Below are 23,596 nucleotides of genomic sequence, written 5' to 3' on the forward strand. Positions count from 1 at the left end.
ACGAGCACACACACACACACACACACACACACACACACAGGCGGCGAGATTGTGACTCTCCACATCAGCATTCAGCCTCACGCTTACACAACCTTCATTTAGACGAGTGTGTGTTAATGCATCTGCTGTTAACTTCACCTCCTCATGTGTCAAACGCATCAACCAGAGTAAGAGAGAATGAGAACTCGCAGCATGACATTTCACATTTTGGCTTTCTTCAGCATTTGACTATTTCTCCGGAGAGATCCAAATCTGTGGAAAATAATCAAGAATTGTTTTCTGCAGTATAGCAGATGTGATGCAGCACTTGTACTGTCAGGGCAGTAACCGTGAAATAAAACCTCATTTATAAAATCACAATTATACAGAAAATCATTTGAAAGCAAATGCGTTTCTAGATCTTTTAAACGTGGGCTGAAGACAGGGAGGTGTTTAGTGTTTAGCTCTTCTGGAGAGTAAAAATCATTCAGTATTCCTCAGAACACATGCACCATTACGCATCTGAAGAGCGTGCACGCTCGCGGTTGCCATGGTCACCTAGCTGACCCGAAACACCGGCAGATAAACCGATTCAGTCGGACCGCTGAAGAAAGTAATACTCGCCCCCGCTGGAAATATAGAGCTGAAGAAATCATCATCTTACGTATATCTCAGAGATAATCTGGAGATTCATTGTGAAGAGCTGTGTGTCTATTCCATAAATGTCACACATTATGCTCTACTACAATCATACTATACAGTCACAACTGACCACCCAATCACATTACATCAACATCTCACATCACATCTCACACCGACTCAGTCACATCCATCACACTCACACACTCACGATCACACTACACACCACATCACACATCAATCTCTCATTTCCATCAATCACATCAGACATCCACACCTCACATCCACAATGACTGATCAATCTCATACATCATTCCTTTCATCAATCTCCATGACACACCACCACGATCACATTCCTCCTCCATATACTCCATCACATCACACCATCCTCGCTCACACATCCATCAGCACACATCATCACACACATCAACATCTCATCATTTCCATTACTCACACCGATCCACATCCCAATCACACACATTCACCATACATCAAACCGATCATCACATCCATCATCCATCCCATCCCTACTATCATCCCCATCACATCCCACAGTCATTTGCACACCAGACAATCATCACATTCACAACCCATACACATACCACATCCATCACATCACTAATCACATCACAATCTCATCGACATCCAACACATCCATAGCACCTTCACACACATCAACACTACACAAGGTCATCGGACTATTCACCACCATAACCATGTCATCATCACGTCTCATCATCACCATCATCATACCCATCACATCCATATTCATCATCACCATCAACAACATATCATAATAATATCTCCTACTACAATCCACCAATTCCACCATCACATCACATCACCGGCACACCTTTCACACTCCATAATCACACCAACATCACACTACATCAAAAACTACCACTCCATCGCACTCACATACAGTCCATCACATACAGCATCACATCCACATCCACCAACTATATACACAGCACACAATCTATCACATCCAATTACTCACCATCACATCCCACGCAACACTCACACAACACCTCCACACATCATCACACCACCACATCCATCCACAACACACATCATCACAGCATCCATCACATCATCACACTACATTTTCTAGGGGTTCCTATCCAGTTCTGCTTGAAGTCACAATTGTCACTTCATCTGGCGATTCACGATAGTCCTCAAATCTGTCATGCTGTTGTACACCACTCGAAGATTTACGGTGCGTTTTCTAGCCTGAATATGCATAATTACGCATCACAAGCATAATCCTTACCTCATAACTAGATTGACTCGTGACCCAAACCTACGCAGTGCAATACACTCAGGCTTCGTCCTACTGTCCGACCAATTCCGTAAAGCATCCGTATCAACACTACTACCGATGCACACCGCGCCTTCACGGCCTAGTTCTTACGGGATCCCACTCGACATAGTCATTAGTCGTATCCTAACTCACATCATCACATCTCACATCACATCTCACATCACAACATGATGACATGACACTTCTCCTCAAACAACTCAACACAGGAAAAAGAGAAAAGTCAAAAATGTCAAATCAAACAATGGCGGTCAGTATTGTCCATGTGTTTGGAGAATCTGTTCACTTAAACATCTCTCTCTTACCTACGGAAATGTGGTTTTTGATAAGAAAGTGAATTGTGAGCATGGATTACAGCAGGAATCAAGGTCGTGTAGTTTATGGTTGATTTTAGTGTCGGTCTGGTTCATGTTTGTGCTTCTCGCCGATACGGAGCAGGATTTTGGACTAATGAGATTTCACTGCAAGTGATGCAGCAGCATAAAGGCTCTTATATAAAACACCACATGACCGATCTCTCTGATGGAGGACAGATCTGCTGTGACTGATCAAGACAGCTGAACTCGTACCTATAGAGCATCACAGAGACGACCGCTGATCACGCCTCTGTTCATCAGACATCTGATGACATCACTTACTGCACTAAGAACCATAACTTGAGCTCATGAGGGTTTGATTGACACGAGCACAACAGCATGATAGGATTCGAAAGCTCAGGCTGTCTCATGAGGCAGTGCGTTCGGAGGCAGCGCTCGGGCACGAAGGCAGCTCCGAGAAACACATTCTGCCTTCAGAGGCAGCGTCACGGAATTCTGCTCGAAATATAAACAGAGGACGCCTTTGTGATAACTCATCGAATCTTTTATAACTACAATACTAATTTCTCGATAGAAATGCAATCAAAAGTTGTAAAAAGAAAAATTAGAACTTTATTTACACAAAAACTGTGCTCTAGCCGCTTTCTTGGCCTTGCTCGACCAATCACACACCCCCCCCCCGTGAGCACACGCACAGAATTGTGGGACATTGAAGGCAGTGAAGGATACATCTGTGCTCCCTTCAAACATCGACCCGATGGAGGTATCTCAGGAGACGGGTGGTAAAGCAAACACTGGATTCGGACGTGCCTTGATGCCTTCCAACCTTGAAATGCTGCCTCCGAAGGACGCAGCCAGGAAGTGATGCAAACTGCACAAAACAGCAGAGACGCACCAAAAAATGATGTAGAAATGAGAAAATAATCCAAACACACAAAAAGAGAGCAAAGACTGAGTGTGTGAGAGACTGAACATGAATTCCTCTCACTGAAGGCAGAGAAATGACAGTCAGAATAAGATATCAAAACTCATTTTAAACACAAACACTTTCTCACAGAAGTATGGAGTTATAATGAATTACAATAAAAACATTAAAATACATCAGACATGACATCTGACACATCCAGTAGAGTCTCTGTGCCGTTGCCTGGCAACATGAGTGAGAGACACTGTCTGGTGTCTGTCACAAACACACGCATCTTTCATTTGTTTTAATGGAGTAATAAAAGAAAACAAGGGATGCTAACATTTCTGTCAGCGATCGTGTGAGCTTTTCAAGTGTCCTGTGACTTTATGTAAACATTCAGGATTTTTTCAGGAGTGTCATACACCCCGAGGCGATTTTTACTCAAGGACATTCTTTATGTATCTTTATCAGTGTTTTACTTTGGGAAAGTTTTACTTCACTGCATTATAAAGCATGTATTACACTTCTTACTCCACTAAATTTAAAAAAACATTGTTTTACGTGCTTTTACCTTTACCTACACTTAAAGTCCCCGTGAACCAGAGGCTGCGATCGTTTTTACTTCCGTACTTTAACGCATTTCTGAGTGAAATGGAATTTTGAATGAGAAAAATAGTGGGCGTGGCTTTCGTCTTTCTCTGCGATTTGAGTGGATGTATAAAATCAGGAGTTGGATTTTGAAATGGAACTGGCAGCAGACTGACAGTTGGAGGGGAGGAGTTAACGGATGCTCCGCCCAAGCCGTCTAACATACCTCATTTAAGACGGATCGTCATTTCAGGGCGCAAGTGCATTTTCAGATTTGAACTGAAGATTATGAGGGCACACCAATTTTAAAAAGAAAATGATCCACATTGATAAACTGTTTACAATAAACGCTGCAATATTTCATGAAGAAATAGACACTGTCATTTTGAATTCCACTGGGACTTTAACATTAAAACCTTACTTTTACTGAAGTAAAGCCATTTTTGAGTAAAATTACTTGAGTAAAAGTAAGAAGGTGCTATGATTATTAATGTACTATTATTATCAAATGTAGTTGAGTAAAACATATGACATATGCCATGCTTTATTATGTAGGGAAGTAAATTTCCCAAGATACTTGATCCTTCAGTGTAAAAATACTCAAGTACTTTCCACCTCTGCATTCACCGAATAAAAGTGTCTGCTGACTGCATCTCTGTAATGGAAACATCAAGTATATTAACCTCCGTTTGTGAATTCAGCCAAATAAAAGAATCCCAAATGAAATGTTGATGTTGTGAGAGCAAGAATGGATTGTAAAAGGCCGTCACATGCATCATTTCAGACAGTACATAAAACAAAGACTGCGAATGACTGAGATGTTTAACGTGCGTGTTGTTTAAATGCAGACGTCTGGTTGATATCTGCAGACTCTTTGATTTACGTCTGCTTACAGAGTTAAAGTAAATTCCAGGCCGAGCACGCGCGGGAGAATAAAGTGATGTGCTGTTAAACTCTCATCTGTGTTTGAGCTCTGGATCATTTCACCGCTCGCAAACATGTCTCTGCGCTTCAGCAGAATTAAGTCTTTATACACACGTTTCTACACCTCTGGCCTGCTGTATGCACCCTCTCTATTCCATTAATGCTGCGTGGTCAGCGTATCCATGGCAACACTGAACATCAAGCGTGTGTGTGTGTGTGTTGAGTCGTTTGTGGGTGAGTGTATATTTGACCTATTTGAGAGTTCATGTCTGTCATTCATGTTTCTATTATATCTGTCTGTCTCTGCAGACGTGACTGAAACACTCTCTCTCCGTGCTCATGAAGAGTCTCTCAGCAGAGCGGTACATTAGACCTCAGGGATGGTCGGAGGTCAGTGGACCAGAGATCAGCGATAAACATATTACAGCGTAACATCACCTCTCAAGAGACATTTAAACGCACCAAAGCCTCCGGTTCAATGATTATAATGAGAGTTTGACACAGATGACCGCTGGTCAGACGAGAGAGAGAGAGAGAGAGAGTTTGAAACCTCACATCATCTGATAAACACACAGATCAGATGACCATCCAGAATCCAGCCTTCATGACTCTCACGTGAAGTGATTTATGGTCTGACGCATGATAAACACGTCTGCGCTCTTCACATACTTTATTCTCCAGTCAGCAGAGTTAAAGGGACACTTCACCCAAAAATGAAAGTTCTGTCATCATTTACTCGCCCTCTTCTCATTTCGAACCTGCATGAGTTTCTTTCTTCTGCAGAGCACAAAAGAAGATATTTTGAAGAATGTAACCAGCACGCATGGACTTGCATTGGTATACAACAGAAGTGAATGGGGTCCAGTTCTGTTCGGTTTCCAAATTTCTTCTTTTGTGTTCTGCATTCATACTTTTTGGTGAACTGTCACTTTAAAATGGTCAGAAAAACCACTAAACTGACAAAAAGTTTAATGTTCGGACAGTTGGATTGATTTTAAAACATTACAAAAGTCTTTGAAATCTTTAACTTTTATACCCAGAACCAATGAAGCAAAACCCAAGAGCAACTTCAGGTCACACTGTCTGTAAACTCAGAACAAAACAAACAAACAAACGTGTGTGTCTTCACATGCACTTACATCAGTTTTAATGGAGTCAGCAGAACATTCTTTATGGGATTTGATGTGTCTGATAGAATAATTGAGTCATTCTCTTGACACATCGGCATTTTCGTTCATCTTGAACTCTGTTACTACAGCAAAGATGATCTCATACATCTGCTTTAATGGAACATCAGTATTTCACAGTTTACACTTTTCACATTGTTTACTGAAAAAACAGCAATATACCGTAAAATATATATTTTTCAGTACAATTATAGGATATAAGGATATATATTAAATCGTTTCCCCCATTTTTCTTGTAAATATGTTGTCTTGTTCTGTAATTTTATAGTTTTTGACTGTATTTCAAAAATAAACTGTAAAAAAAGAAATCTTGTTTAAAAAAACAGCTGGCCGCAGCTGGGGCGTCTGAAATGAACTGTAAAATTACAGTTCCTCCCTGTTTTCCTTGTAAATTTGCAGGGTTTTTTCTAATATTTTGTGGGTTTTTTTTTAAACATATTTCAAAAAATACATAAAAATCAGTTAAAAAGCAGTAAAATTCAGTTTTTACGTTTTACAGTGAATTTTTTTGGTAAAATGACAGTTAAGATCATTTCAGTCAACAATCGTCTGATGAATCTTTTTTCATTAAATTCATTTGTTGTGCAACAGAAAGTTTCTGTGGATGTTAAATGTTCTTTACAGAACTGTACATGCAGCTAAATAGACTGATTTCCCGCCGCCGCCATGTTGAAATGGAAAGCGAGGCAGCGGTGGGAAGGAAAGCGGAAGGTCAGATAGACTGCAATGGTTTGGAGTTATTAAAGCGATTTATGATCTTAAATGTGACAATAGAAGCATAAGACGCATGTCACACGAGGTGTTTTACTTCACCATCACATATGAGTGACTGTTTAAACTGCCATACGTGTGTTTCACACGGCCAATCTAACCTTGGTTTAAACGCATCATTTGTTTTTTCATGTCACAGACACCCGTTGTGTCCATTAGCTGTCCAACCATTGCAGAGTCTGTCTGTCCTTCTGGTTTTCTTCCCACCTCTGCCTCGCTTTCCATTTCAACATGGCAGCGGAGTGAAATCAGTCTATAAAGAACCTTTCAGAAACCCGTGAATGTAAGCGTGTACAGTAGGTTATCTTTTTTTCTCAATGAACTCAACTCAACTCACTTTTATGGTCACATCAACACATGTGGTGAGTGAAAGTCTTGGGTGCGTACTCCATACAAAGTAGAATGCAGTTGGACAGACAACCGTAGGACTTCACAGACTTAAGTGACAGTACGTGGTGCAGACGAACAGTGCAAAGTATAAACAGACAGACTGTACAAAAAAGACAATGTACATTATACACATATGGACAATATGTACACTATGTCAAGGATGCCGTGGAAAAGAACCACGGCATTTAAATATATTTATAAATAATATTTAAATTCCAAAGCTTCTGAAACAGGGTTGCCATCAGTTTTACAGAAAACATTTGACTGGTCAATCACAGCGTTCAGCCGCCAAACTCGTTTGAATGATTTGAATCACAACAACATGTGTGAGGTCTCAACAGGTCAGATGTGAAAATAATTAAATATTACATAAATCAATATTCCACCTCCATGTTATTGTTTGGTAATTATGTGTGTAATAGGCAGAACATGATGTCAAAATCAACCTGAACAGAGACACATGAATCACTGGTTGTAACACACGTGATGATGATGATTGACGTTTGTACTTCAGCTGATGAAACATTTGCTTTCTGAAGACACTGAGTGCAGTTAAATGTATTAACATGATGACAGATGAGTGGAGCCCTGCTGATGTTCTCAAGAGCTCTCATTAGTTCACCTCATCCTCATCATACACACACTGAATGAATGACAAGAGTATGCTGAAGTTTCCATGGAGACGAGTGAACATCATCATTCATCTGTAGGACAACAAGTGATAGGACGGCATGTCAATTCTCGTTCATGCAAAATAAAGATTTTTTTAAACAAATCATTCAAAATATAGAAGTGCACACATGGAAGAACAGAAATGATGTGGTGATAATAATGAATGTGAAATAAAATATTAGCAATGTCAGCCATGCTACTTGCATAATATTAATATGCATTATAACAATTCTCTCACAATATTAAAATGGCGCCACAAAAGCAAATGAAAGTGGGATAAAGCTTGATCTCTCACTGTCCAATGACAGTGCTTGTTACATTTACGAGTGAGAGAGGGTTTGACTCTTCAAATTGAGGCAAAAGCTGATTGGTTGCCCCCATGTGCCCCCCACGTTTTTAACTCGATTTACAAATGGATAAAGATAAGCAATTGGCAAATGCTTTTATAAAAAGCGATTTAAAATGTGTATTTAAAAGATTTATTAACAAACTTTTTATTGTTTTACTTTCCTATGTTTTAAAAAATGAATTAAATAAACAGTTTGAAATGTATCTATTTATTTATTCATTTAAAAGGGATCGTTTAAATGTATTGTTTTATTGTTCAATTAAACTTCATTTTAAAACACAAATTTAAAATTAAAAAGTGATTTATTTGTTTACATTTTTATGTTTTAGATATTAAATTGATCAGTTGATTCTTCATTTTATTTCTAAACGGCACTCCCGGTCCTCCGTATATCACCCTTAACCTTTTGGATTAGAGTTCATGAATCTATCGTGTCCTCTGATTGTGTTCAAGTGTTTCTTAAACACTTGTGGATTATTTTATTTATAGGCTTGAATGAAAAAGGCATACACACTTTGTTTTGGGGAAAGAGCTATAGTCCCTCTGGACATGTTGTTATTACATGATCTGGTCCTTCACTTTATTTGAGGATGTTATTTAATGATGCTTCTCACTATTGTATGTCCTAATAAACTGGCACTTTCCTCACTCAGTAAAGCTCATTTTCAGCAGAATTTGGCTCTCGGTGAGGTTTTGAGTGGGTGGATTTAAATACGTGTAGGAGTAATTTCCAGAAAACATAGTGTATGGCCATGTAAATGTGCTCTAAAGCACTGCAGATGTTAACAGAACTGAAGAACCAGTCACTCACAAACTTCATCATTAAGTTCTTCTATCAAATATCTCCTTTAATAATACATTCATCTTTATTTAGACACCCCACACAGTTTGTTTCTGTGTGTTGTGCACATTCTTCTACCGTTAACACGAGAACACTTATACATCACATCACAATCCAGTTGATGAGAGACAGAAGACTTGATAGTCTTCCAGTGAACACATATAAGCAGACACGGATCATGTGTGTGAAACAGACACTGTGACATCACACAAGTACACAGAGATATTAATAATGATCACACCATATAGAGTATGCAGGGGAGGACTTACCATTAGGCACAGGTAGGCAATCGCCTGGGGCCCCGAGCTACCGGGGGGCCCCAAAAGGAAGGGGTGGACTTAACCAATAAGCCATGTCAGCAGCCACGTGGAGCCCCAAGTAATCATCCAAAATAGTCGGGAAATCCCTGTTAACGTTTTACGTTCTTACATCTGTACGAAGGCACTCCCCCCATTATAGATTAGAGTGGATCATTCCATTAGCACCGTATATGCGCGAGACGAGTTCGACACCAGCTAGAGAAAGTTAACGCAGAATTAGTAGATTAGTAGAATTAGTAGTGCGGAATTAGTAGAACTGCCCACAGCGAGAGTGTCATTGTGTGGTACATTAGCTGCAAAACGAAGTAAAAGTCGCAGGGAAATAAAACAACAAAGAACGCAGCTACACCAGCGGAGAGGAAAAAAGACGATTTACAAAAGATTGTTGCCAAAGTCTCTGCTTTTCCCCACACAAACTCCACCTCTCTCTCTCCCGCCAGACACAGGACTCTCCCGGCCACGAGCAATGATAATGTGCCGGTGAGTCTCATGGGTTAGTTAAAGGACAAACTCAACAGGTCATACTGTGAAGCTTTTAAAATGCAAATAAGAAGAATAAAAACCACTAGATCATGTTTGCATGTCAAAGCACCAGTTAATAGTGATTTATTGTTTGCATTGCAAGGGCCAAACTTGACAACTCTACATGTATGGTTATTACTATTATTCTTATTATACACTGGTCTCTGCAAACTCAAGAGTTTACGATCACATTTAGGTGAAGTGGAACTTTTAATGTGAATGTGATGTGTAATTCAATTGAAGTTGATCCTTCTAACACACTTCACTGTTTGCCATTGTTACGAAGGGTAATACTCAATTTTACGGTGCCGTTGTTACACATGTTACATGTAATTGTAATGTAACGAACCCTGAACCAAACCCTAATCCTATCGTAAGTACATGTAGTTCATTTTTTTACTCCGTACTTAAATGTATAATTACACTGTAGCACGGGGACGGTAAAATAAAGTGTAACCTCACAAAGCAGCTTTGCAGAAAACTTGTAGAAGAAAGACGACGTGTGATTTCTGAACATTAATGCCGTTTTAGCCACTTTCATATTCACCCTCTTGTTCAACCTTTTTAATCAACCTGTGACATACACACATTCTTATACCTTTAATACAAACAAAACACGCTAACAAAAATAAACACTAAATAAAAAACAACAACAGGTGAGTTTAAAAACATCCAACTCTTGGTCTTGAATGACAGTAAGTGGAGCAGTGAGAGTCAGTGGTTTGATTGACGTCATTTCAAGGGCTTTTCTTCATCTTCTGTCCTCATACGTCTCATTCGACCTTCAGACCGACACGACTGCTGCCAAAACAACATTCCTGTTTCTCTTCTGTGGGGATCCAGGGTTATTATAGGCGACTAAAACTCTTTCAAGCATTAAACGATTTCTATCAAGTAAAAGCCAAATATACTGCAGGCCAAAGAATTACTAAGCCTTCAAATAACAAAAGTTTAAGTTAAAGTTGAGGCACTAAAATGATCAACTGGAAATAAATATAAACTAACCTGAAACTGAAATGACACCTTAACAGCAAAAAGAGTCAAAAGCACATAACAAGATATCTAAAAATAACTCAAAAACGAACTATATAAAAAAAACCTAATTCTAAATGTTAATAAAACAACAAGTAAAAAACCTGACACTACCAGATCTCCAATAAAACTGACTTAACGCTTTATTGGAAATTATAACCATCACTAGAATGAATTTGACAAAAGACAAATGAAATGACAAATAAACAACAATCCAACAAGGGACTTCAAATCATTTTCAACTGAAAGTCATTTATTTTGAGCCTAAAAAAAGTGACGGGCGATGATTGATGACATCATAGACATATAGTGCTTTATTGAATCATCCCTGATTCAACGTGGCCCAAAGCATTTCATACGGCCACACGACATCATCAATATGGGTTAACAGAAGAAAAAGATGACATTACAGACATAAAAGAGAGATTTTAAGGTTTTGGTGAAAATATCAATGAATGAAACATCAGCGATGACACATGAGGGTCTGTAAGGCCACTGCGGAAGTGCTCATCTGAAACATTATACAAATCAACTCATATTTACTGTAATATTCAGAAAATCAGAGTAACTTCATGTCAAGTGCTCGTCCCTCCTGCTGTGTGTGTGCGTGCGTGTGTGTGTGCACGCGTGTGCGTGTGTTCAGCTTCAGCTCTTGTATGATGTTAGCTTGAATGTGTGTTTGTGTTAACAGAGTCTTAACGTCCTGAACTCTCTTCCGCAAGCGGACGCTCTGTGAGTCGAGTCGGCCTGAAACACAAACACAAGCGCCGTCCGTTAATGTCACTCTCTTCACATGAGGACTTGAGTCCTGTACATGTCCACATGTTCTGTGTGATGGAAGAACACTTGAGCTTCACGTCTGCCGTACATTTCCACAGTGAGAGAGAACAGCTGAGATTGTCATTAACGTGTGTGTGTGTGACTGGTTGACAGTTCATCATTCTGTCTGTGGTCATTAATGTGAAGCAGGAGAGTGATTTAGATAAAGGAAAGACTAAATGGCCAACACCGAATCATCATCAGTGCACGTCCCGTGAGCATCTCCAGAACACAGATCTTCTACACCTCACTCCACAGATCAACTCTTAACGCCTCTCTGCCGTCGTGTGACGCCCCCTGGCAGGTGGAGGCGTGTCGCAGCGGTCGGGTCAGGGTACAGGCTGAGGGTCGCGAGGTCATTTTGTGGTGCTCAGAGTGTCGGTGGGTCCCGGCGGACCCTCGTCTTTTGGCACCGCGCCGTTGTGTTGCGTTTCCTCCATGTACTGCTGCACGGCCCGCAACACGGCATCTTCAACCAGACGCTTACTCAGACTCACCAACTCATCATCATCCAGCGCCGGCGCTTTCTTAACACCTACACAAACACACACACACACACACACACACACACACACAGGGTAACAGGGTGCTCGTCTGATCATCTTTAATAATCATCCTCAACAATCACCGTCTTTTATTGACATAGTTGTGCTTTACACAGAATGTCTTTGAGGTGTGGAGAGGACAGGTCATATTATTGGACGAGAGGGGACAGGATCCAGACAGAGAGAGCTTTAAACTGGTGGTGTCTGCAGCCCACGACAACACTTTCAACACTTACCTAATCCATAAGAACCTGAAACAAGGTTCCTATTGCCTTATAGGATCATCAAATATTGATTTATTCTTATTTAATATGAATTCACATTTATGTCCATATTCGTTTAATTGTAATATTATAATAACACTTTAATCCTACGAACTATGGATGACCATGAAGTAGTTTTACTCCCTGGCAAGTGTTTATGAAAAACAGCTCCCGATATGATCTACTTCCAGTCCAGCTGAAAGCACGTCGTATCATCTGAAACACTCGTACAAACAAAGGTGCTTCACGATGTCAGAAGAATGTCTGAAGAAACACTACACAGAAACAGTGAAGGGTCTGGGGGGGTCTCAGAGTAGAACACACTTGTCCGTGCAGCGCGCAGAAGAGCTGCGAGATAAACAACACATGACTCTGACGTGACTCTTAATGAAACCATCAGACCAGAGCGATTACCCCCAACATCACCATCAGACAAAAGCTTCCTGAGGAAACATCACCGTATCATGTGGAAGCATGCACAACATGCTGCAATCTGATTGGATGTAGTTCACTCTTTGTATTTCTGTTGATTGGAAAAGTTGCATGTAGTAAATGTGAAATCGACACACATATATATACAGTATGACACAAGATGATCCAGTCCTGTATGTTGATGATGCTCATTTCACTGTGCATCACTTCTGAATCATTCCATTCAGTGTCATCTGCAGCACACAACAGGTCTGAGATCAGTGCTTTACATTTCTGACACACATCATCTTCCTGATGAACTTCAAACGGTTCAACAGACTTAAACATGGCCGCTCAGAAATCACACACATTCTCTTGCACTTACACAACAGTCCAAGTTTTTATTTCAAAATCGATTAAACTGAAGGTGTTGAAATGTGTACAATTACTTTTGTAGACAAAAACATAATTGAGATCAAATTGAACATAGTCATTTTAGTATTACATCTTTTATTTTAAAAGAGGAACACGGACCAAAATAAAGGGGAAAGAAGTTCAGAAGAGATTGATCTCCTGTGTAAAATCATCTCAAGACGAGACCTCAAGAAACTGCTCGATAAAACTGAGACAATGACAAGAGTTCACCAGTTCTACTTTAAATATGCTAGAATATGAGATTTCTTCAGGATGCTTTTAGTCACGACATAATTCCTTCAGTTACAGCTGGGTCATTTCATAGATTTGATGACTTTACTATTATTCTATTACTGTTAAGTCTTTAAAACGCTAGTGTATGCTGAAGATAAAAAGGGACAAATATGTGCATAAGTAAGGGATAATCCACAGCTAACCGTGCGTATACACCGGCACATAATTTCGAGCACGGGCCGTTCAATTATCGAAAGTTAATGCACACTCTCGAAGGGTCTGCGGCCACGACGCGAAGCGGAGTGGCCGTTACACCTCGGGTGTGCATTAACTTTGATAATTGAACGGACCGGAGTCAATTATTCCGCTTATACCACGGTCACAACACCACAAGACGTTGTTCCGATACCACAAACGTTGTTACCGTGTTTTATCCAAGAACATTTGTATGGTATTTGTCCCGGAATGCCTTGCTGGTAGGACTAATTTCTTACGCATCTCATCTGAAGACGTTGCTTGAGCTGCATATGCAGTTTTCCGAGAGCGAGAGGAAGACAGACAGCGCACGTGCACACGCGTTTGCTTCACTGAGAGTGAAAAGACAAGTATCTATATTTGATTTGTTTTCGTCGTATTTAACACCCCTGTCGTATAAGAAAAGTATTAAGAGAAAAAAGTGACACGGAGGTTTCTGCGCCAGCTGCGGTTCTCGCAGTGGCATAGAAAGCTTCCTGCTGTGTGTTTTAAGTCCCGTTTACCCATTCCACAGACGAATTTAACATGTTGTTGTTGTTATTTTTGTGCTTCGTGTTTTATCTTTAACCCGCTGATTGTGTCATGTAGTTTGCCGTTACCTTTGATATATGCTTTAGTTTTTCATCTGCAACAGTCCTGTACAGTGCTCTCGCCATTGTTGTTCAAATGTTCATGCTGTCCATAAATATTAATAGTTATTTCTTCTCAGACAATGGAATTTGCCAGTCACTTTGTCTGTTGTTAGATACATATTCACTGGCGGACAGTAGGCTAAACTTGGCGAAGTGATATGGAACTGTAATGCGGTCAGCAGACCTGGAACACCTTCATAGGTGTGCGTTTAACTGAAAAATAATGCACACCCGTCGAACGTTCGTCAGCCAATCAGAATGAAGCATTCAACAGCCCCGTGGTANTAAAGGCTTTTAATGCACACCTTCCAGCCAATCAGAATCCAGTATTGAAACAGACCATGGTAGAAGTGTGTATATTCATGTGTGCGACCGGTGGTATTTCCTCAGGATGTTTGATGTTCATTCAGGAAGCTGTGTGTCTGTTCCTCACAGCCGTTCACCTCAAGAAACCTCTACAGAAACACAACAAACCCACAGACCAACACAACCCAACACAACACACATCGTGAGTCTGACAAACATCTGCTGACCAACCCACACGATAATGAATCATGGTTTTATTATAGAAGAAGCAAGACCACGCTAACCGGTTACTTTCATGAAACAATGAGAATGTTTGAAACACAATTCACTGTATTGCTGCTTCAGTTTAAACTGACAAAGGTCTTCTTCAAAACGAGCTGATGTATTCTGTGCTGCTCATCTCACATGTGCTGAAGAGTCTGAAGCAGACCTCACACAACACTGACAAACTCAATGTGCACAATCCAAGAAAACATGTCGAGAGAAATCTGGTATCTGACCTGACACCGCAGAGATCTCTCTAATATCGCCATTATTTCTCATAGACATCAGTCAGACTACATGGAGAGAAATATGGCAAAAGTCTAATATACGTCTCAGATGTTTCTCCTGAGAGTCAGAAATCACACAAATGTGTGTGTCATGAGAGTTTGAGAAGAGACGTCAACAATGTGTCAAACTGAGCTCAGATGTGTCTCGTCTGCAATCAAACGTCTCGATATCAACTCGAACATTTCTCATCACATTGACTCAAATCCAGATGATTTCACCTATACAATCTACATTCATTTACACCTCATGAACATTTTAGGAGAAACGTCGGAGTTGAAACACACGACCGAGAACTCAAATGTGACCCTGGACAACAAAACCAGTCCAATGGGTCAAGTTTTCCAAATTGAGATTTTGACATCATCTGAAAGCTGAATAATGAAGCGTCCTATTGACGTGTGGGTTGTTAGGATGGGGCGATATCTGGTGGAGATACAACCGTTTAAAACTCTGGAATCTGAGGGTGCGAAACAATCGGAATATTGAGAAAATGGCCTTTGAAGTTGTTCATCAGGCCATCCACTCACAAAAAGAATGTTTTTTATATATTTAGGGTAGGACAAAATATCTGCATGGAACATGATCTTCACTTCATATCCTACTGATCTTTGGCTTTTCCTAAAAATGTTCTCGTGCTACTTAAGACCCAAGGGTCACAAATCTCCTGAGCTATGAAATCAACATCAATTTATCTGACAGCAACACAAGAATCACATGTCATTAAAACAACACACACTTCCTTTATTTCCAGTATGTGGATCTTAACACGGTTTGAGAGCATCACGCACGAGCACACACACACACACACACACACACACACACACACACACACACACACACGCACAGTTGACCTCTTGTATTCTGTCTGTGATGTGATTCATGATCTCGGCTGTGAATGTAGGACACAACGCTCACACCACGTGCTGATGTCAACTCATCTAGTGCTCTTAAAGGAACAGCTCACTCATGTCGCACCCAAACGCTCTGAAGAATCCTCCCACAGCGCTGAACTCTTAAACATCCACATGTGTTTCAATCCTCTCACATCCACAACAAGAACCACTGATGTTACTGACTGAAATGTTCTTTGCGTTAATCACAGATAATCCTCACGTGATTCTCAGGCAACGACTTCGGTTCCGTCTCCTCAAACAAACTGGAGCAGATTGATCTCGAACACATGAAGAGCTGTGACAGCCTTCTTCAGAAACCTCAAGCGTCAGCACACGAGTGTGAAATGAGATCAGGATGAGAGAATAAGAGCCGATTTCAGCAGAGCTCCGTTCTCTCAATGACACGAGCGACGGTCATCTTCAGTCTCCTAGAGAGAGAGAATCTCCGGCGGCCGCAGCCCCGATCACACACACACACACACACACAGAGAGAGAGAGAGAGAGAGAGACGAGCAGCAAACACTTACTGAGCTTATCATCTGCACGAGACAGAGGAAAACAGCACAACTGCCCCATGATACACAACTGCACTCGTCTCCAAACACACACCGCTACAATCCAGCCATGATGTGACAGAGAGAGAGAGAGAGAGAGAGAGAGAGAGAGAGAGCACACACGTCTCCAGCTCACGCTCCGCTGTGATTACGCAAGCGTGTGCGTTTGTGAGTGTGTGTGTGTGTGTGAAGGGGGTTGGTGGGAGATCGGGAGACTGGAGCTCCGCCTCCATCCTCATGCCAGCTTGAATAATTGCTTTGGAATGGACAACAGCTTATCACTCTGTGTGTGTGTGTGTGTGTGTGTGTGTGTGTGTGTGTGTGTGTGTGTGTGTGTGTGTGTGTGTGTGNGTGTGTGTGTGTGCGTGCGTGCGTGTGTGTGTGCGTGTGTGTGTGAAGACTCAATAATCCTGCAACATAAAGTGGAGTTTGTTCATTGATGTTTTTGATGTGTCTGACTTATGTATGACAGCTGAAGAACATGCGTGTGTTTGTATGTGCGTGTTGTTACCATAATCGGTGTTTTCTGGTTCCCAGCAGTTTGATGGCCAGAAGTATGGAGTCTGATCGAGAGAACAGCAGCAGTGAATCACGTTCACATCTACACAATCTTTACTGGTGACTGTTTGAAGTCTTTATTCAAAGTCAATCACAAAAGCTCAGCTTCACCTGAAAACGGTAGAACGTTCCGTCATCCTTCAGCATCAGGACGTGGTCTGATATGGGGAAGAAATAACCGTGTGCTGCCATCAGAGTCCCCAGATGAAGAGCTTCCACTGAAACACACACGTCACGGGAAATAAAACCAAGGCCACACAAACACACACACATGTGCACACTCCAGATGATGTGGGTGAGATTCATCACTGTTGTTTGCGTTGAGCTCAATATTCACCTCAACAGAACAAAGCCTGAATCATGAAGTCCAGGGTCTCTTTGTGACAGGATATGACATCATTAGAGAGCTGCTGTCATTGGCTACTCAACATTAAAACACAAAACAAATACAAACACCATACATCTGAACTTCATCTTTCCCCCGAGCTGAATAAAGCCTGAAATGAAAACACTTTCAGCTGGCGTCTGGTGCGTTGAGTCAAGTGAATGAATGTGGAGTGTCATCTGAAAAACTCTCAGAAACCCTGTGAGGAGTCTCCGGAGACATTCAGCTGTTCCTCTGTGTGACTCTATGAGTCCAAATTCCGTTTCTACCAGGTCACAGTCTGAAGCAACAGCACAGAGATGCAGAAAAAACACAAATATACTTCATCTCATTACACACACACACACATTCCATAGACACGATGGTTTTTATACTGTACAAACTGTATCTCATATTCCCTCCCCCTAACCCTAACAATCACACACAACTGTCTGCTCTTTTACATTTTCACTAAAGTTCATTCTGTATGATTTATAAGCTTGTTTCCTCATGGGGACCAAAACATGTCCCCACAAGGACAAGGGTTTTGGATATTGCCATCTTTGTGGGGACATTTTGTCCCAATACCTTAGGGTTTACCCTCCCCCCCCCCACACACACACACATTTTAATATTTTATTTGAGTCCGCTTAAAGGAAATCATTTACAGGGACAAAAATATTTATAGATACAGATAAATGCATATCCACTCAATCATGGACCAGTGTTATACAACAAATGTACACAATATTAAATATACAACTCAGTTGTCAGGGATGTAAATAACAGCGTCTCCGCCATATACCGCGGCTGCCTATAATCGCAGATACAGCACAGTACTTTGCTAAGCGCTTGGCCCTCTTTTTAGACATTCCAAGTTGTTGAAGTCCTCTTACCACCAACCTATGTACATGTCCAAGCTGCCGAATATAAAAACAAGCAATCGACCCCGATAACCCATCTCTGCAATGATGCTCAGAAGAGGTTGGTATTTAATCATTTTTGTCATAAAGGCTTCATCCAAACTAGAGTCAAAGGTACACGCAACCTCTAAAACAAACACTTCTTTACACTTCTCATTGATCACAATAACATCTGGTGTATTAGCAGATAAATGTGAAAATACTTCAGCATTACTATTATTGCATTGAAACATAGAAGGTTTTACACAGGAATGTTGATAGATTGTTACTCCGGGTGAAAGGAAGCTTGATATGTCCTTTGTTATAAGATCCACTACTCTGTCATGGCGTGCCATGTACATCCCCTTGTAAGCATGAGAGCCGTTTAAGATATGTGGCGATGTTTCAACAGTCTGTTCTGTGGTGTGATGCAAGCAATGAGGGACTTGAGTTGCAGGAAACCAAATAGAGAGATTTAATCTAGTAGGGAGTACTTGTAACCTAGCTTTTACTGTAAAAATAACAATGTCCTCACTGAGCACATCGCTCTTCAGAAATGAGTGAGAGACAGAGTGATCAGCTGAGGGGAGGCATGCAAGTTTTCCCTGAAGTTTCAGTCCAACCCAGTGTTGTTTCTGTTGATATCGATGTAAATCCAAGAGTGTTGGCCGTGCCCCTAGAGACGATAACTGGTAATTACAGTCACCATATGTGACGGCACCTTGCGTTTGCTTAAGTCCAGGAATAAGGAGGATCGAGCCAACTCTCTGACATCTTTTTCATCGCTGTTCAACATATTCAGAAGATGAGAAATCCGCGTGCTGGTGTAAATCCACATCACGTTTGGTACTCCCAACCCTCCTTCCCATTGGGGATGAAAGATAATATCACGGGTGCTATGTGTATTATTTCCACACCACTTCCGCACTAGGCTTACTGTTTTATTATTCATTTCGCTCAACGACTTTTGTTGAATGTGAACGTTAGAGAACAAATGTTGTAGTTTGGACAGCGCCACCTGTCTTATAGCCTCCAACTTCATGGGAAGTGGCAATGGACATGTGTCAATCAGATCTAACTCGGATGAAAGATCAGACACAATGATATTCACTTGTTCTTTCCATTTTCCTGCGATGTTCATTTATGTCCAAGATAAGTGTATGTCTCATGACGAGAATATACACGTATAGATTGTGTAGATACTGTGAACGCGGGACATTTATCAGTCTTTGAACGATACCATCTGTTCCCTCCACTCCTCCTCTCATACAGGACAGCACATTTTGTGTCTTTAATCTCTAGACCTGACCATCTCAGACAAGAGTCGGTTCTCGCCAGCGTGCTTTTAATTACGCTCTCTTCTCTGGAGCCATCAGGACATCATCTGCGTAGCCCTGCACTGGGATAGGTGACAACACTCCGCTGGGGCACATTGGCTCATCCACTTCAGCCACTGATGGATAGCAATGATAAAGTTAACGGCACTCCAAGGGCTGGAGAGGTGTTGGATGAGTGAGCTGCTTCCACAGATCACTTCAATAAAGGAGCTTTATACACATCTTTCACTATGTTGATGAATAGTTGAGGCAGTTGTATTTCCTCCAGTGATTTAATCATGACATCATGAGGTAGACTTCCAAATGCATCTTTAAAGTCTAAGAAGACGGAATACAGTCTACATGACTCATGCTTAAAGTCATCTATCCCCTAAAATACATGCTCATTCATACCTTGCCTATTAATATATGCCTTTTGCTTCCAGAATAGGATGTCAGTGTCTATCAGCCAAGGAAGAGCTCTAGCCAGCATACACTTCATGAACACTTTATAGACGGTAGGAAGGAGAGATATGTCTCTCCGTGTCGATGGATCATCAGGGATGTTGTCTTTTTTTGGAATTCTATAGATTAGTGCTCCTTTCCATGAATCCGGTACCCTCTCATTTTCCAGGCAGGCATTAAAAATAGTTGTTAAGATCTGGCATGTCTGTGCGGTTTTAAAATCCTCATATAAACGCCATCTTCACCACTGGCTTTATTGTTGGGTAGATTGCTTAAAACAGACTGTACCTCTTCATTTGTGAAGTGCGTTATTGCAGGAAAGGAAGTTTGCTTTGGTACCGGCACATCTAGATGCCAAGGTGGAAGGGGTGAAACATCATTATGCCCCTGGTTTTTACATTTATTATCGTAATAGGTCTGTACTGTTCTTCTGTTACTAGGGCAGGGAGGAGGGTCAGGATATTCGCTGTTATGTAATATGACTTGAATCGCTTTAGCTCTTCTATGCTGCCACAAACATGCGAGTTTACTTCTGCTCACCTTCGTATTCCGCTTGCTATAAGTCCCTCCTGTCTGCAGAGAAGGCAAGACAGTTTCTCGCAAATAGCGCAGCTGTTCGCAAATCCAGCTAGCTATAGAAATCGGTGTTAAATCGTCTGGATAGGTTTGTACCACCGGGAACACACACACACACATTGCTCATGATTCTGGGATGTGATGCAGGTCACATGATGCCACTGAATGAATGAGTCTCTCTGATCATCAGGATTATTTGTGTCAGTTTGATTAATGACTAAACATGTTTAATTACTGCCAATGACACCAATTCAATCATCACACACACACACACACACACACACCCCCTCTCTCTCTCTCTCTCTCTCGCTCTCTCTCCTGTGTGTGTGTTGATCGCTCATGTATTAAGAGATTTATTCTTACCTTGATCTTCGATGTTGAGATTCTTCTGCATCCACTGGACAATATCAGAGCCTGACAAACACAGAACGCACCCGAGAAGAGTTAGAGGCGACACACAGCTCATGAACATCATCTACTACTGTGGAAGGGAAACAGGTGAAAGCTCGAAGAGAATTATTCATCACTTTTACAGGGAATTTCTAAAGAATCGACTCTTACGACGAACAAACGAATCGTCCAGCGCTCATTCAAAACGGACTGTAACTCTCAACTTTACATCGGACATTAATATCCCACATATAGAGGAAACACTCATTCCAGCAAGGTGACAAAATCAGCAAGTTTAAGACCTTAAACGGTAAACACAACAAGACACTTGTCTTTGAAGATTTATTGACTAATCGCAAACACACGCACACACACAAGTTGCAGAGAGAGAGTTGTGACACCAAACTGAGCGAACCATCAACCGTTAAGATAACCCTTCTTTCGTTCTTAGACGAGGTTATTCAACTTCACATCAATCCACCAGTTCAGCTTTAGAATCTGCAGGCGTTTCTTGTGCGAGGAGTCCCTTCTTTGTTGAAAGGAGTTTTCCGCTTTGATTCGTTGGTCTTTGGAGTGACGTCTTGGGGAGCCAATCACATTGGTGAGGCTGGCTGCTGGAGTGCAAGTTTAACGTTCACGGTGGGTAAAACTAGTCGTAGACTGTGGCTTTGCAGCAAACTTAACTGACGTGACTCTCAACAGAAAAGAAAGAAATACATTTAAATGAGAGATGGTCTGAAGGATGAAGTCCGGTCTTAACCCATCTCAGCCAAAACTCACTTCTACTGAACCGAGTCCGTCCACGAGCCTCTTGCTGCTCATGCTGTTTCCTTCCCAACCCTCACCTGAACCCAAACCTCCCCAACCTCTCCTAATGCTGCGTTCACATCCAAACGACTCTTCCACATAAGATATTGCCTTTGGTTCAGGGTGTCTCCTCCCGTCCGTCTCCATGATCAAGTTCCCTTTGGACACGTGGGTTTGAACTTTTCATTCTTAGCAGAGTACACTTCAAACATTATTTTATCATGAGTATATCATACATTTCACATAGATTTGATGAATGTTTGATTAACTAGAAGATAAGAAAGTCATTCAGACCATGAAAGATACACTTAAAATAAACCAATAAAACAGCTGCATGACTTAGTTGTGATCAAAACCTAACAGTCAAGCAGTACAACATGATGTAAGTGATAATGTCCAGGCAGCCGGTTGTTATGGTGAAATAATCCCCAACAGTGTGATGGACGTGAAGCGGAGGGTCTTGTGTCTCACTGAAGGGGCTTATTTCTCGATAACAGCCGGCTGCTTGTGCATTATCCCGCTTATTACACGCCTACTTGCCACATGAGAAAAAAACTGGACATGAAATGTGAATCTGAAATATTTTATGAGCTCATTTTTAACGAATGCAGACCTTCCGTGAGGAAAAGCCGTTTAGTTTCGGTTTTAAGGTAAGAAACGACGTTCAAACGTCACGAACAGGCAATTTGGTTTAATCCTTTGTAAATATAATGTCATATATAATATATATATGACATTATAATAACATATATAATATAATGTCACTGCTCCGGGGGTACGTGTGTTCACTACTCTCTGGATGGGTTAAATGCAGAGGTCACATTTCGTTGCCTTGTACCTTCGTACATGTGCAATGACAATAAATTGAATCTAAATCTAAAAAAAAAAAAATATATATATATGTTATTAAAAGACACATTTATAATTCATTTTTGTGTAATATTAAACTGCCCCTCTCAAAATGATTTGCAGCATCCGGGTTACAGGATGTTATTAGTTTTGAGCGGTTGTTATTTGAACATAACAACACTTGGAATGTCGCGACTGGCCAATCAGAATCAAGCATTCAAATGAGCCGTGTAATAAAAAGAGTTAAGCATTTGACTGACGTTACGTTGTAAGTCCGTTTATCATCTGATGCATTTGATATGAAATGATACTAGTCTCTGGGTTTAAGAAGAAATGTCCATTTGTTTAAAGGAAATGTAGTGTGTTATGTCTCTGTCACGGGTGGGGAGATTCATTCTCTCGGTGTTAACTCTTTTGATCATTTGTCTCGGGTTGACATTGGTCCCTTATTGAACACTCATATCCCTTGAGATACAAGTGTGTCTTTGTCCTAGCGTTATGGGGAGAAGTGAAGATGTAGGATTATCCGTGAATAAGGAGTTCACCAAATGGCCAAAACACTAAAAGAATGCGGTTCTGATCAAATCATTGGTGTCTACAACTGCAAAGACTGCTGGAGAATGAGGTTTTCAGGACACCTCAGAGAGACGACCGCATCTGCACACACACACACACGAGCGCACACACACACACACACACGCACACACACACACGAGCGCACACACACACACA

The 23,596-nt window shown here is 41.1% G+C and overlaps 1 protein-coding gene and 1 long non-coding RNA gene across 6 annotated transcripts in view; both read right to left on the reverse strand.

Moving 5' to 3' along the window:
* Nucleotides 1-2,229: 2,229 nt before the first annotated feature.
* Nucleotides 2,230-23,596, reverse strand: part of LOC130566254 (A-kinase anchor protein 7-like) — a 66,902-nt gene continuing 45,535 nt past the window's right edge. For 2 of the 4 annotated variants that reach the window (XM_057353607.1, XM_057353606.1), the window contains one exon: nucleotides 2,234-3,127. In XM_057353607.1, the coding sequence (XP_057209590.1) occupies nucleotides 2,808-3,127 (320 nt within the window). In that variant the 3' untranslated portion in view covers nucleotides 2,234-2,807. Of the gene's footprint in view, nucleotides 3,128-10,308; nucleotides 12,114-23,596 lie in introns of those variants that run through there. The other 2 variants (XM_057353609.1, XM_057353608.1) reach the window with 2 other exon arrangements.
* Nucleotides 17,048-23,596, reverse strand: part of LOC130566262 (uncharacterized) — a 22,833-nt gene continuing 16,284 nt past the window's right edge. The window contains exons 3-6 of one of the 2 annotated variants that reach the window (XR_008964447.1): nucleotides 21,182-21,232; nucleotides 17,533-17,571; nucleotides 17,307-17,413; nucleotides 17,048-17,200 (exon numbers count right to left, since the gene is read on the reverse strand). This is a non-coding gene — a long non-coding RNA (uncharacterized LOC130566262). The remainder of the gene's footprint in view (nucleotides 17,201-17,306; nucleotides 17,414-17,532; nucleotides 17,572-21,181; nucleotides 21,233-23,596) is intronic. The other variant, XR_008964446.1, reaches the window with a different exon arrangement.

This window comes from Triplophysa rosa, linkage group LG15 (assembly GCF_024868665.1).
Source record: "Triplophysa rosa linkage group LG15, Trosa_1v2, whole genome shotgun sequence".
Classification (NCBI taxonomy): Eukaryota; Metazoa; Chordata; class Actinopteri; order Cypriniformes; family Nemacheilidae; genus Triplophysa; species Triplophysa rosa.